Source organism: Solea solea, chromosome 14 (assembly GCF_958295425.1).
Source record: "Solea solea chromosome 14, fSolSol10.1, whole genome shotgun sequence".
Lineage (NCBI taxonomy): Eukaryota > Metazoa > Chordata > Actinopteri > Pleuronectiformes > Soleidae > Solea > Solea solea.
In genome coordinates, this window is record NC_081147.1 from 12,703,762 (window position 1) to 12,718,181 (window position 14,420).

The following is a 14,420-nucleotide window of genomic DNA, read 5'->3' on the forward strand; positions in this document are numbered from 1 at the left end:
TTCTTGGTCGAGGCTAAACATAACATGCATTATTTTATTCAAATGAAAAAAAAAGGTTAGGTCGACTCTAATTCATTTAGTTTTAAAACGTGGTGTCTACACAAACACAATTCCACAGCTGAAACAGAAACTGAAAAGCTGCAATAGTTGCAATAAAGTCTAGACAAGCAGAAACTGAAACATTTGTAAATGATTATGCACACGCTCAAATCTCCTCCTCACTGATTGTTTCTTAAAAGCCATGAAGTGACTACCAGCAGAATACTTGGATAACAAATTGCTGACAATTACTTTTAACCACAGTTCCACCACGTCAACAATGTTTTGGCCAGTCACTGCTGTGAAATTACATTCAGATGAACTTAAATAAACCACATGGTGTCCCAACTGTGCCCTTGTTCACATTCTTTAGAAAATGACTAGGCAGTTATTGAATCCTCACCTGGAGAGCTCTCACTCTCTGCCACCTGTGTCACAGGTTAGTTATGCTTACTCAGCCAGAAACTGCGTTCCTCACAGTGAGAGTCACTGCAGGAGCTGTAACATCAGGGTTGTTTCATTTCTGACACGAGAGTCAAAAGGTAGCGCTCGGTGATACTGTAGTCAAAGTTCACTTTCATTGAGACTGCGACAGTTTTTGGCCTGCGTTGTGAGAGTGACTCCATCTAATCCAGCTCACAGGCGGGAGGATCAGGGCATGTATAAAAACAACAAGTGCTCCCACAGGGGATATGACACATTCACGTGGGGGCCCAATTGTCCCCTGACAAAGCTTTGGTAGTATGTCACATTCCCGAAAACCATGCTGGGGAAAGGGGCTCGGGAAGGAGAGATATTTTTCACACCAAGGCACAAAGCCGCAGAGCGTCGGTCTGTGTGACTCACAAACTCGGAGGAAAGGGGCTGAGTAATCACAATAATAAGCGCCATCATCCTGCTGTCTCGACAGTTGCTACTAACCTGGGCTCCTCACCCAATAAGTACACTAATGCAGAATCATATCACACTGGGACGATATTGCTGTTGAATCAGCTGTGTGTCTGTGTGTGTGTGTGTGCTGAGCACGCTAATTGTAGTCTGTTAGTAACCACATCCATCTCTCAGCCAGTAATGGGGCAGAGTTTAGCAGGGCTTTTCACATGGCTGGATGTGTTAAAGTGGCCCACTGGGACTTCATTTTGCTGCCATGTGCAAAGCTGGCTGTCGTGTGTGGTGTGTTTGATAAAGTAGAGCAATCTGGACCGGGAGATTAGCTGTGGTGCAATGAGTCGAGATGAAAACTAGATGACATCTCACTGCCGACCAAGTGCTTCCACAGGCTCAACCCCTTTCTCCCTCGTGTGTGTGTGTGTGTGTGTGTGTGTGCACACGCGCACATGCTGGCAGAGGGAGGTCAGGGGCGCGTCTTCCACACGCTCAGCTCTCACTCTGAGAAAAGCCATCATCCATGACCTCATCCAAGGAAAAAATCCCCCTCTCCTGCTTTCTTCTCCTTGCACAGCTGAGCTCTGCCTTTGCATTCCTGCTCTCTGAACAGCTCCCACACTGTCTCGAGGCTGTGGCAGGAGAGAGGGAACACACAGAGTAACTGTGGGTGGACAGTGGATAGATGGAGAGCAGCAGAAGGGAAAGTCTTGTTGAGGTCACAGACCCCACTAATAGTCTGTGGGCTGCTTCGGCAGTCTCACTGGGCAGAATGTAAATTTGTCTAAGAGTCAGATGAATGCAGATTTTATTCTGGTTTTTTTACAGTTTCCCGTCCATTGTTGTTGCTTGACACATTTTATAGTGTCGGGCATAGACTATAAATCAGGCTAACCCCAAACTTTATCCCGAACCTTAACAAGGGTCTTAGAAATGTGGTTACCTTTCATTAGGACCAAGCTTTGGTTTCCACCGGACTGGTTTATACCGGATAATGTCCTAAAGAGGCAACAAATACAAGTACACACACACATGCACAATCAGCGGGGTTTCAAAGCAAACCTAAAAGTCCTGCTCTGTTTTAGTGATCTCTAACACCCCGTAGACACCTATTATCTGAACAGCTCCCACACTGTCTCGAGGCTGTGGCAGGAGAGAGGGAACACACAGAGTAACTGTGGGTGGACAGTGGATAGATGGAGAGCAGCAGAAGGGAAAGTCTTGTTGAGGTCACAGACCCCACTAATAGTCTGTGGGCTGCTTCGGCAGTCTCACTGGGCAGAATGTAAATTTGTCTAAGAGTCAGATGAATGCAGATGAATGAAGGTTTAATTCTAAGTTTCCAGGTCTTGGACACTTGGTTGAATGTTCCACCTTATATTAAGCAGAGAACTGGGGAATACCAGGATAAATGGCCAGTCTGTCGATGGGAAGTCCAACACATTCATACTCAACAGTTTACAATTACAATATAAGGATATTTTCAGTAACTTTATCTCTTGATGGCCTTGGCAATGATATTTTTCTCTGCCACAGTCAGGTTGTTTAGAGGTGTACTGTACATGAACTACTGGATAGATTGCCATACAATTTTATTTGCATCTGTTTTAACATCCATCCATCCATCTGTCAATTCTCTATATCACACAATCACAAATGACACTGGGAAACCCCAAACAGGTCACTGGACCCATCATTGGGCCAACATACAAACCACCATTCACACCCATGTCTTTGGGCTGTCGGAGAAAGCTGGACTACTGTACCTGGAAAGAACATGGGAAAACATGCAAACTCAAACACACAGAACAGTCCCAGGTTTAACTTGGATTCAAAACAGAGAACCTCTTTGCTGTGAGGCATGACTGTCTACCCCTGTGCTGCCCCTAAGCATCACCAATAATTTGTAAAATAACTTACATAAAAGTAGGGATAGGAATCAGAATCGGTCAGTATGAGTACTGGTCAAAATCACTGGATCGGATATCGGACAGATAAAAATGAAAAAGCCGCTACAATCTAGAAGCGTGATTGTATGAAATCACTACGATTTCAGCTGAGTCATGTTTGAGCTGTTTATTTCTCCTTCTTGGGAGAACAATATTTGTTGCACAGTTGGAGAATTATGTCTTTGAAATGACTCAGCACAAATGTGTTGTGAACAGCTTCAGAGTTCAGAGTAATATCATGATTGTAGATACTCTAGTTTGTGACGTCGGTATCAGACACAAAAAAGAGGTATCGTCTCAACCCTATACATAAAAGTACTGACATTTCCATCAGATTAATTTGTATTTTCTTTGTAACACTTTACATTACAATACATGCAGATCTTATTTTTAATTTAATTCCGAGCTTAGTAATAACAGTGCTTATAAGAAAAATAACAGAGAAATGTGCATCAAAACTGATAATTACTACATAATACCAGTGAAATTCCATCCTCCCTTATATCCCATGCACATTTTCCCATTGTTGTTACCAAGTAATTACCTGGGGATTACTGTAGACATATTGTGTCATGCATAGGAAATACACCCAGACCAAAAGAGCTCACATTCTGTTTGATCAGTGCACCAGAACATGTAACAATGTATTCTTAATCATAAAAAGGACAATACAAAAGAAGTGTGCCTAATTCACATAATCTATTGTCTTCCTGAACATTTTTAAATCGGTCAATGCCCAAGGTGAGGGGAAGGATGCCTTTTCTTAACGGCACAAGTAAAGACTTCTAACTTCTTGATAAATTTGCTCTTATTTAAGATTCAGAGTCATTATGATGGATTAATAATTGGCAAATATTTAATACTACCTTCCTGTCTGTCCACCTGATGAGGCTCAGCATGTTTACATAATGCTGATGTTATTATTTAGCCATTGATAAGCCTCAGTCTAAACTACACTTGTTTATATTAGTCGGCTTTAGCTTCACATCCTTGAACCACAAACTGAAACTGGAATTCATACTCTACACTCTGAAAGATCAACGACTGTGAGTGACTGTGATAACACCACCATCACAAGTTCTGCTCACTTTATAACACCATTCTCAGATCTGTCTGATTGCCTGGGATTATATTATTGGACAGTCGTAAAAAGGAGCCATTCTTGTGTTATTGCTTCTTTGATGGAGGCGGGGAGATCCCTCTGCTGCCTGTGTGTCAAACACAAATATCTTAGGTACATAGTGTAGTAGTACAAGGAAGTATTTCCTCACAAGGAAAATCCTATCACTCTTTCCTCACAATCATTTCAGGTTACTGGAACAACAAAGATTGCTTCAAATGTTTGCCTTGAGGATGAGGGGTGGTGGGGGCTGAGGTGTGTTATTTTCTCGTTTCAACAGCAGCCGACCACAAAGTGAAACATCGTGAAGAGGAATGCCTGGAGCCCACTCCTTGCAGTAACCGCAGCCTGCTGCCGTCTGCTCTGACATCCGTACGCCTCTCCTTTGTCATAATCTGTGGAGTCAGCCAGCTCAACTGGCCAGCACGCGCTGGGCTGATCCTCTAAAACCACCATTAGTCTCCGGCTTATGCACGTGGACACACACACATTGGGCGGATATGGGAGGTTGGGGGTTTTTTTTTTTTGGATTTCAGAGAACCGCAGGGTATACTGTAAGAGGTAGAGAAAACAGATGAGTCAAACATGCAGTCATCCAGTCTTCCTGTCTGTTTGCTGTTGTCTATGAGGGTTATTTTGTTGTTCCTTAAGTGTGAGTTGATGATGGCCATTATAGGGGATGGTCAGTCACATGCAGTTTCTTCCCTTTGCTTCCTCCTCACTGCCCTCTTCTTCACTTCCTGCCTTTCTTCCTGTCTCCTTCCTTCGTCCCCTTGTAACCCAACAGCTCTCCTTCACTCCCTCCCGCCCCCCCGCCCCTTCTCCCTTCTCCTCTTACCCAGTAAGTAATGTGATGCCACCATCAGCCTCCATAGGGCCTAAATAGACCTCAGTGAGAATTTAATAGTGTGACCATGATACATAACAAGTGTCTGTCCAGAAGGGTGACATCAGCAGAGGGGAATCTGCTGGTCTCCCTGCCCAACTCCTGCTGGCATCAGGAGCCAGAGGAGAGGGGGGCAGGACTCAGCTGCTTTTTCAGCACTACTAACATAGAAAGCACCAGTGCTGAGCAAGAGCACACTTGGTCATTTGGGCTCCTGAGCAAGCTGTGAAACCGACTATCTGCAAACTACATTCTTGTACCTTTGATACATAATAGTTGTGATTTTAATTTTAGACTGCCTCTCCCACACACATACACATACACACACAAACAAGTAAATGACAACAGTGAGTGACAGTCCATAGCACTTAATCTGATTGATAATAATAATACACTTGTGTATATATATATATATATATACATATATATATAAAGTTGGTAATAAACTATATAAACTTGGTAATATATAAATATACATATACATATACACATATTTATATATACATATATATATATATATATATATATATATATACACACCAAGTTTTTGCAAGCAGGCAAAGCCAGTTGTAATTTTGTTAGCGACACCATTTTTTTAATTTCCCTCATAGCTGCTGGTGCAGCAGTAAGAAGCATGTGTTTGAGGTTAAGAGAAATAGTTACATTTGATGAAGTAGTGGAGCAGGCAGGCATGAGTCAACAATGACATGTTTTTCATCTAACAAATGAGGGGTGTTGGTCCGAAAGTAAATGTCTTCTAAATGAACCATATACTGTAAATGAGCTTTCATTACTTGCTGTTTTTCACTGTGTCAGACGAGTGGCAGTTTTGTGGCGCTCAGACTGGCTCTGAGAGCACATGGCTCAGTCTTCAGTTTAAAGTGAAGAGGAAGAACCAGAACAATAAAAGCACAAGGAAATGGAGGAGGGGGGACTGGGATGTCCGAGGGACAGGAATCAAGAATAAACTCACTCAGGCTCACTCACAGGAACTAAGGGGCAAATGGAAGTGCAGGGCTGGAGAATAAAGAGTGACAGCTGTGAGTGACCCTGCTCCTCCGACACCTTAATCTGTCTTATCCACAAGCAGGCGAAGACAAGTCAGCAGCCTACTATGTAGTAATTCTCACCTTGACCCATTCTCCAACCCCTCTCTTCATCTCTCCTTCTCATGTTACAACCTTATCTCTCACTCGTCCTCTTATTCCTGTCATCCTCACAGACTGTGAACAACAGTCTGATCCACTGCAGCTTCTTTTTGCCAAGTGACAATGACTGCATCACTGTCATCACCTCATCACTCAGGTCTGAGTGGCACACGGAGTCTGTGCTGGTGCTCTATTTCAAAATGGGGCAAGTTGGGGCAGTCAGTGTGTGTGCTCGCAAAAAAACTTAATTCCAGGTAATATGCGTTACCGTTGATGATATCCGGCCAGACGATGATTATATTACCAACTGTCGGTGTGCGCACTTCCATACCAGTGTGGAAAATACCCATTGTTGCTGCTCAGCGGGACAGGAAGCACCTTTCACAACAAACTCACGCTGATTCAGTCCAGCACAACTGCTATAACATCTGATTACTCAACTCTATTTGGCAATGACAGAGTGCTTTACTGTAATATTAGATTTAAATCCTTTTGTAGAGGCTTTAGGAAGAGTCATATTAAAAGAGTAAATCTATGCACCATCATCAGAACAGCCATATCTGCACATGTACAGTAAATATAATGTAAGACAAGTAGGTATTAGCTCAACTGATCGTTGTTACGTTTTAAAACAGTCAATATAATATAATATTTTATATTATTATATACACATATTATATTATATTATTATATTATGTGCCACAAAATAACTTGGAAACATTTTTTTTTGAAGAAGTGCCTTAAGTTGTAACCTCAACAACTTAATAAACGACGGATGGTGAAAATGATTAAAAAACAATAGCCGGTAGTTGCATGATAGCATGGCATTCAACATATTTTGTCACTTCCCTATAATTTTGGCCATCCTGCAAGGAAATGCCTTCTGTTTAGTGGTGGTGAACTTGACCTCTGTGTTTAACCCTTCCTTTTTTAAACACACACAAAGACTGCATGCAGGAGCAGTGGGCAGCATTTATCTGTAGGGCCTGCTCTCCAGCTCTTGACCTGTCACGTGATTTAAACTGGTGACCCACCAGTTACAAGCCCATTTCCCTTCCCACCTTGGCCGTGGGCTGCCCAGGTGATGGAATGTCTTCCTCGAGTCTCTCTAGGAACAGTCAAGAACATGGGGACGGTGAGGGAGAGCGCCGTGTGGAGATTGTACCGAGTGATAATTGTGACCGTACAAGGTAAATTCAGTGGAGTGTTGCAGTACTTGTTCCTGATGAGAGGCCAGCGTACTGGACATTAATTCCTGGCTGATGTCCATCAGGCCACTGAGAAACAGAACACATCTAACTCCCTACTCTTGCAATATTTTGGCTCTTTGGTAGCGATCAGCCCCAGGAATAGCAGCTATGTGTGCATGACTGCACGGCACTATTTCTGTGTGCTCTGCTGCTTGACATTGAGAGGCCGGGATTAGGTGGCTCCACGACTGTAAATGACAAACCCCTGTCACACACCAACACACGTACACTCACATGCTTTGAAAATATACATGTTCATATGGACCACAGAAGAAATCCAGGGATAAATTACATACAGTACACTTATTAACTGTAACTGAGCCTCTATAGTTGTGTACTGTGGCTGTGCATAGAACATCAGTAGCTGTGTTTACATGGACACAAGCCATCGGTATAAAAATATGTCATCTAAACATGCCAATCTGAAAACTCTGATCCGATACAGCCCATATGGATTTCACTCTTGTTTCATTCCGAACAAGAGGGCTGGTATTTGCCAATCTTCATTCGGATTGATGTTCATTCCTGGTTTGGTGCTATCACGTGTCTGATCCACGTAAATGTGAAGTATTTCCGTTTTGTTACTGCTAGAAAAGGATGAAAGGTCCATTCCACAAGAGAATAATGAATAGACATGAAAGTCACAGTCGCAGAATAGGAGGAAAATGAGACGAATAGCAGACAGCGAGGGGACAATTAGACACGTGTAGTGTAGGAAGTGGAAGTGAAGCTTCCTTTTCTGCTTCGTCTTCCGGAGAATACGACAACACTGCACGTGTCAAAATAGTCAATTCCAACTGAACGCCTCATGCATGTGAACGCACGCCACAATCTGATCATCTAATCGGAACAAGCCTTTTCAGAATGCAGAAAAAACAAGTTTACTTTGTAGCAATTTCATAACCCAATTAATTTTTTTAAAGGTCCAATGTGTGAGAACATTTAAAGGTGACGCTGCAGATTGTAACAAGCAGAGGACTGTTGTTCTTCTTTGTTGAAAGTAAAAGTTCAACTCTTGTTCAGTTCCTCAACAAGAGTCCTCCATCTGGTACCACACCCTTATGGTTCATCTGAACATCTGCCTCAAACTTGCATTCATCAGTGTGAACATAAGAGTCCAGCAGCATCTTGTTTGTCCTGTATATATAGAAAGTATGGGAATCAAATCCACAAACAGTGTCCAAAACCATCCCATAGCAAACATGTAAACACTGGTGTTTTGCCGCGGAGTTTTGCCTGTAATGGTTTGGTTAACCCCTGTAACCTACACAGACACAACACCGAAGCATTACCCCACCACATTTCCACTCGTGTACATACGCACACACAGACACACACACACACACATACGTACACACAGAGTAACAACATCCGTGTAGGAGGTTACTTCAAGGAGGTGACTAACGTTTGACTGGGTCTCTGCCTGTCTTTGAGCACAGCTGGATCCTTTGACGCCCCTCGTCCCCATTAAAACCTGCCTGCAGCGTACATGACAGCATCGCTGCATCCTGCTGGTATTTGCTATATGTGGTCTCTCTGAACTGTGCACCATTTGGGGGCTGGTTGAGGCCTCGGTTGTAATAGCTGGTGGCGCATCTTTGAACACGACATCCGTTGGCTGTGTGAGTAATAATGTGCGGTGCAGTGGCTCGATGTGTTGTGGCTGAAAATCAGGTGCTGCCTCGCCTGCACCCTGCATATCTGCTCCCAGTGGAGTTCCGACCGCACTCACTGTGATTGATCTATCGGTGGAAGGATGTGGACACATGGAACTGATCATGACAACAGCCCCAGTGAGAAAGGACCACTGTGAAATATTAAGCACACAAAAAGAATCATCCGTTAAACAATACTAATAGGAGAAAATGATTAAAGCCTGTTATTTCACAGCCAATATGCTAACATAATAAACTAAGAAGCCTTTCATCCTCCATGACTAAAAATATTTGTCTCATAATCAGTGAACACAACAGCACAGGCGACCAGGATACAGGTGGTTTGGTTAAAAATTGACCTCACGTCAGGGGTAGGAAATAAAAATATTATGTTTACTATAATTGGCCAAAAGAACACACAACTGTTATCATTATCCAGATGGGTCATTTTAAAATATCACATTAATATGTGATCTAACTCAGGAAGTGAAGCAAAGAGCGAAAATAAACCTGACCTTCCTTAACTGATCTTTCAGTGCAGCATCTGAGACTCCTATTAATATCAACACGGTGTGATAAACAGGTTTTCATTTCTACAGGCAAGGATCAAAAATTCAGATAATGTTTTTCATTTTTGGTTTTATTTTTATTTTGCTCTGAAAAAAAACAATCACATCGATAAACATCACTTCAAAACTGCAGGACAGGATTTGAAAGGGTGGAACACTTGAATTCACATTGTTTTTCCTTGACAGCTTAACTTGAATCTGAGGGAATTTCTCGTGTAAGACAACAACATGACAGCACAACATATTCATACTCAAATCTTGCTACAGTGCATTTCTTTTTTTTTCTTTTTTTCAGTTTTGACTCCCCTTTAAAATGTTCCTTAGCAAGACGTACTTGGAGTGCACAGTGTTTCTGTTGCCAACTATGAATGAATAGACAATGAGAAATATCATAATGTTATTACACTGACTCGTAAAACAAACCCTAACGCGACCTAGAGATCCCCGAACCTGCAGGATACATTTTGGTGTGTGACAGAAAAGCGCAGGACTCACTGGTCATTCTTTAGCATCTGAGTCTTTGAGCAAAACGGTGAACCCCCAACCTGCTCACACCAGTTATACACAGCCGTTTCCAGGTGTGTGTGTGTGTGTGTGAACAGGAGCAGGACACTCATGGACAGTGTCAATTTAATGATCAACTTATTAATCACAGTGCGATTGATCATCTGCCGAGTGCCAAATGTTTGTTTTTTTTTTATCATATCATATCCTTTTTTTTCATGAAGTACTTAAATAACTTCAGGAGCTTCTGCATCGTTTGCTTTAACGTTTCATTAATAAATATCGTCCCAATAGGAAATATAAAAACAACTGTAACATCATTACTTTAAAAACTGCTGAAGGTGGTTAAAAATCTCTATAAATACAGTTAGCTTAAATAAATAAATTAGAATTATAAATATACTGTTTACTGTACACAAAAGGATGGACTTGTGCAGGGAAAGAAAACAAAATCCAGGTTGAGCTCTCATATTTGTTAAAAAAAAAGAAAGAGGAAGATTTTCTGGTTCAGTTCAGTCTGAGATGACTTTTCACACATTCAAGAAGCAGCACAGAGTCTAGACTTGTCCCTTCTTCTCCTCCTTCCTTCGTCTTCATCACCTCGCGCTTGTCGTGTCTCTGCTCCATCATCTGGGCCGTTTAGTATTCCAGTATGAGGCGGCCCGGTTACTTCTGAGGTCTACGGGAATACGTTCATGTGAACGTCCAGTAGAGGATCACACAGACAGAACCCTCTGCTCCTTTCTTCGTGTACGTTCCTTTTACCTGTAGGACCTCCTTTCTTGGTTCACTTCTCTTTTACTATTTTGAGGTAGACTTTCTGCATCTTCTCCTGGAATACAAAAAGAAACAACAGCCATGAGCACATAACATTCAGACTATGAAGAAGAGTGTGCAAATGCATTGGTCTGTGACTCTGAGCCTCCTACTCACCCCTCACTGTCTCTTCAGTGGTTTGACGCTAACCCTAGTTTGACCTTCTCCTCGTTTTCCACATCATAAGCTCCCCGCTTGTGAAACCTGTACACAGCAAGAGAAGATGGAGAGATCTCACTTTCAGTTCGTGCCTCATAAGGAGCCAAGACAGTTTTTTCCTCTATGGCTGCTTCGCTCACCTGAGCATTAGTAAAAGGCCGATGATGGTGAGACACACGGACGACAGCACCACCGCCACCACAGCCAGAGCTGTGGTCCGGCTGTAGCCCTCGGGGGACTGCACAGGCAGCAGCGTGATGAACTCACACCTTTCACCGGAGTAATTTGGAAGGCACCTGCAGACAGTGCAGAGAGGGAAACGGTTAGGTGAGTGAATAATTCAGCAGATGTTGGATCCCTGAATAGAGGGCGTGGTACAGAGATGACACTTACACACAGGCTGGGGCGTGGATGTCCTTCAGGTACTGGCAGGTGCCGTGAATGCAGAAATCCTTATACTTCCTCAGACAGGGATTCCTCTTCTTTCCCTTTCCCTTCGCCTTCTTTCTTCCCTTTCCTCTCCTTCTCTTTCCGTCGGTGATTTCAGTCTCCAGGATGCCAGAGGGATCTTTGGGTTTGCTCGACATGGCAACTAAAACCACATCAAACAGCATAAGTCAATTTACATGTCGTTGTCTTTGCTAAGGACGCGTATAAAACCCATTATTATTATTAACAATTAAAGGTGAGAAATCAGCGACAATTACCTCGTGGCAGTTCTAGTTCATCTTCCCCCGACATGCTGTCTTCGTACTCGTCTTCATAGTAGTCGTCATCATACTCCTCTTCCTCGCTTTGCTGGCCGTACTCCACTGTCGTCACACTCTCATCCTCTGCCCTCCTGTCTTTGGTCGTGTCCACAAAGTTGATCACAGCCGTGTGCCACTGCTGCCTGTTGTTCTCATACCTGTCGACCGCAGCACCACTGGCCAGTCTGGACACCGCTGCAGGAGAAAAGAGACAACGTTTTAAAAAATCAGACACAGAAATTCCAGAATGCCTGGACTCTTCCTCTAGGGGGACCGGCAGTGAGCACAGGATGCTGTGCCAAGAGGTGGGCGGACCTTTACGGGGCAAGTTGAAACATGTTGTGCACAAGAGAGAACCAGGCAGGATTTTTGTGGAATCCAACTGAGCCCGGTTAAGAAAGGCATATGGCGTGGATTCAGACTCAGAGCTTGGTGTGTACTTGATGCCTTGTTGTGGAGCACTTCAGTAGAGAGGAAACTGACTCCAGAGACCATTTAGATTTGTAGAAATGATACTGAGGTGTACGAGTGAGTGTGTGTGTGTGTGTGTGTGTGGAGGACAAATAAAAATTGGCACATACAACCTCTGTCTCACACACACACACACACAGAATGCATGGGCAGACTGTTAGCTAATGTCAGGCAAGAATATGGTTTAAAAATAAGTGTATCCAATTACATAAAGCATGCTCTAAAATAGAGGGATGACCCCATTGGCTAATGAGCAGCCTGGCATCATGAAAACCTCTGCTCTAGACGTTAGGGGGTTTAAGAGAGAGAGAGAGAGAGAGGGGGGGTCACACAGGTGTGACACAGGGGGAAGAGACATCAAACATCATCATCATCATCATCACCTTCAAACTAACACGTGAAACTCACCCAAGGCGTGAAGCAGCAGGAGAACCGCACTGAAAATCATCATGACAAAACCTCCAAAAGTCTTGGTTCAAAAATTAAAAAAAAGTTGTATTCCTTGCAATTGTCCCGGTTCTATATTTAATGTATTCCTTGTTTCTTTCTTTTTTTTCTTTGTCTGGTTTTGTGTTGTTCTCTCAGTGCGCTTGTTTGAACGGATCCCTCCTGGTGTTAGTTCAGTAAGGCAGAGTCTTGTTCTTCTCTCCGTGTCTGTGCGCGAGAGTGTGAGGGCAGCGGAGGAAAAGATCGTCTGCGCTTAGGCACCGGGGTATTTATGGCTCCTCTCACTTCACCACGCCTACAACACAGCACAGCCCAGCTCAGCACGGCACAGTCCTGTTCTGTGTGTAGCGTGATGGAATGAGTCTGAGCATATTTACTCATAGATATTGTCCACTATAGTGACTTTAATGTGTGCAGTTACATTATGAATAATATTGTAATGGTAGGGGGCGTGATTTTGTTTTCATTTATAGAAACCCACAGATATATTTTTTTCCATGCATAAAATGTACGTTGATTCATTCATTAAACATGGATGTCTCAGTCATGGCTGCTTTATCTATTCTCTGTCATAAAAAATGGATGTCAAATGGACAGCCACACATTATTGTCATTATTGCTTGTCCATAAAGTTGCATTATTGCCTTCATCTTGAGTCATCGTCTCTCCAGGCAAGAGGAAACCAGTGTGTTCTTTTGTGGGTTATAAAATAGTTCATTTATGATAACTGACTGCAGAATAATTAAATACCCTGTATTAACTATATAAAACATATGTCAAACAGTGGACATATCTTGATTCATGTTGGGATATATACAGTAGATTATGGCCCAAACAAGAGATAATCACATTTCACCGGGATCAGCTCTTGTGTGAGTTGACACTGTGGGGAAATGACCTGTCAGTTCAGGCGGGAAAGTTGTTTGTTTTCTCTAGTTTATATGATGCCATTTAAAAAATATATTATTTGGTGTTTTTCTCGGTCCCCCATCTCAGGTGGTCTTTTACAATCCTGTCTTTCTCGTCTTTGTGTGAAGCACTTGAAACAGCCTTATGTTGAAGTATGATCAAACATGCCTCGTCTTGTCTGTAAACTTTCTTGAAATGCCTCTCATTTCCGTAAGCCAACAGAATGATGCACTCCCTCAATAATATCATCATCAACAAAACAATAATAATAATAACAATAATAATAATGGAATCGCTCCAAACTGGACAGATTAATTTCTCTGAGCGTTTGAATGACACGCGCAACTTGAAAGTGTTAGGATTCAACAGGTACAAATGCACAGCTTGTTTGCGCCCCCATGTGGTGAAAGTGGAAAGTGTAGTTAAAGAGCAACGTAATACAATTTCCAAATTCAGTCTTAAATTCTGCAACTCACATATGATGACATCTGTGGAAATGATATATTCATTGATGTGATGGAGATTGAGAGTGACGCTAAGTTATACTGATCAACACTTTCTGAATATGAAATTCATTTCACAAGCCATTCATAGGAATTGGAGAACCTGCTGTTTTCATCCTCCATTATGAAGCGTTTACACACATTTTTACAGCTGACAGAGGGTGAAAAGTGGGCTACATCCTGGACAGTTCACCAGTCCATCACAGGGACACGTCACAACCATCCACTATCACACTCACACCTACGTTCAATTTAAAATGTCCAATGTTGTTACAAAGACAACACATCATAATTAATCGGTGTTAGTTTAGCTATATGCATTTTTTTGTTATTCACATCTATAGAGTGCCTGGAGAATAGT

The 14,420-nt window shown here is 42.6% G+C and overlaps 1 protein-coding gene across 1 annotated transcript; it reads right to left on the reverse strand.

Annotated features, from left to right (window-relative positions):
* Positions 1–9,554: 9,554 nt before the first annotated feature.
* On the reverse strand, positions 9,555–12,897 carry hbegfa (heparin-binding EGF-like growth factor a). The gene is made up of 6 exons (XM_058649579.1): positions 12,609–12,897; positions 11,688–11,924; positions 11,374–11,572; positions 11,121–11,276; positions 10,939–11,025; positions 9,555–10,837 (listed from the first exon to the last, which is right to left on the reverse strand). Exons 1-5 carry the CDS (start codon positions 12,649–12,651, stop codon positions 10,953–10,955), a joined length of 708 nt encoding a protein of 235 aa, XP_058505562.1. The 5' UTR covers positions 12,652–12,897; the 3' UTR covers positions 9,555–10,837; positions 10,939–10,952.
* Positions 12,898–14,420: the final 1,523 nt, after the last annotated feature.

What these genes read in the sequence shown, in the direction of transcription:
- hbegfa (XM_058649579.1), bottom strand. Translation starts at nt 12,651, where the DNA reads ATGATGATTTTCAGTGCGGTTCTCCTGCTGCTTCACGCCTTGG. An exon ending in TGAACTAGAACTGCCACGAG is followed by an intron (nt 11,573 to 11,687) that starts GTAATTGTCGCT and finishes ATGTGGTTTTAG; the next exon opens with TTGCCATGTCGAGCAAACCC. An exon ending in ATCCACGCCCCAGCCTGTGT is followed by an intron (nt 11,277 to 11,373) that starts GTAAGTGTCATC and finishes CACTGTCTGCAG; the next exon opens with GTGCCTTCCAAATTACTCCG.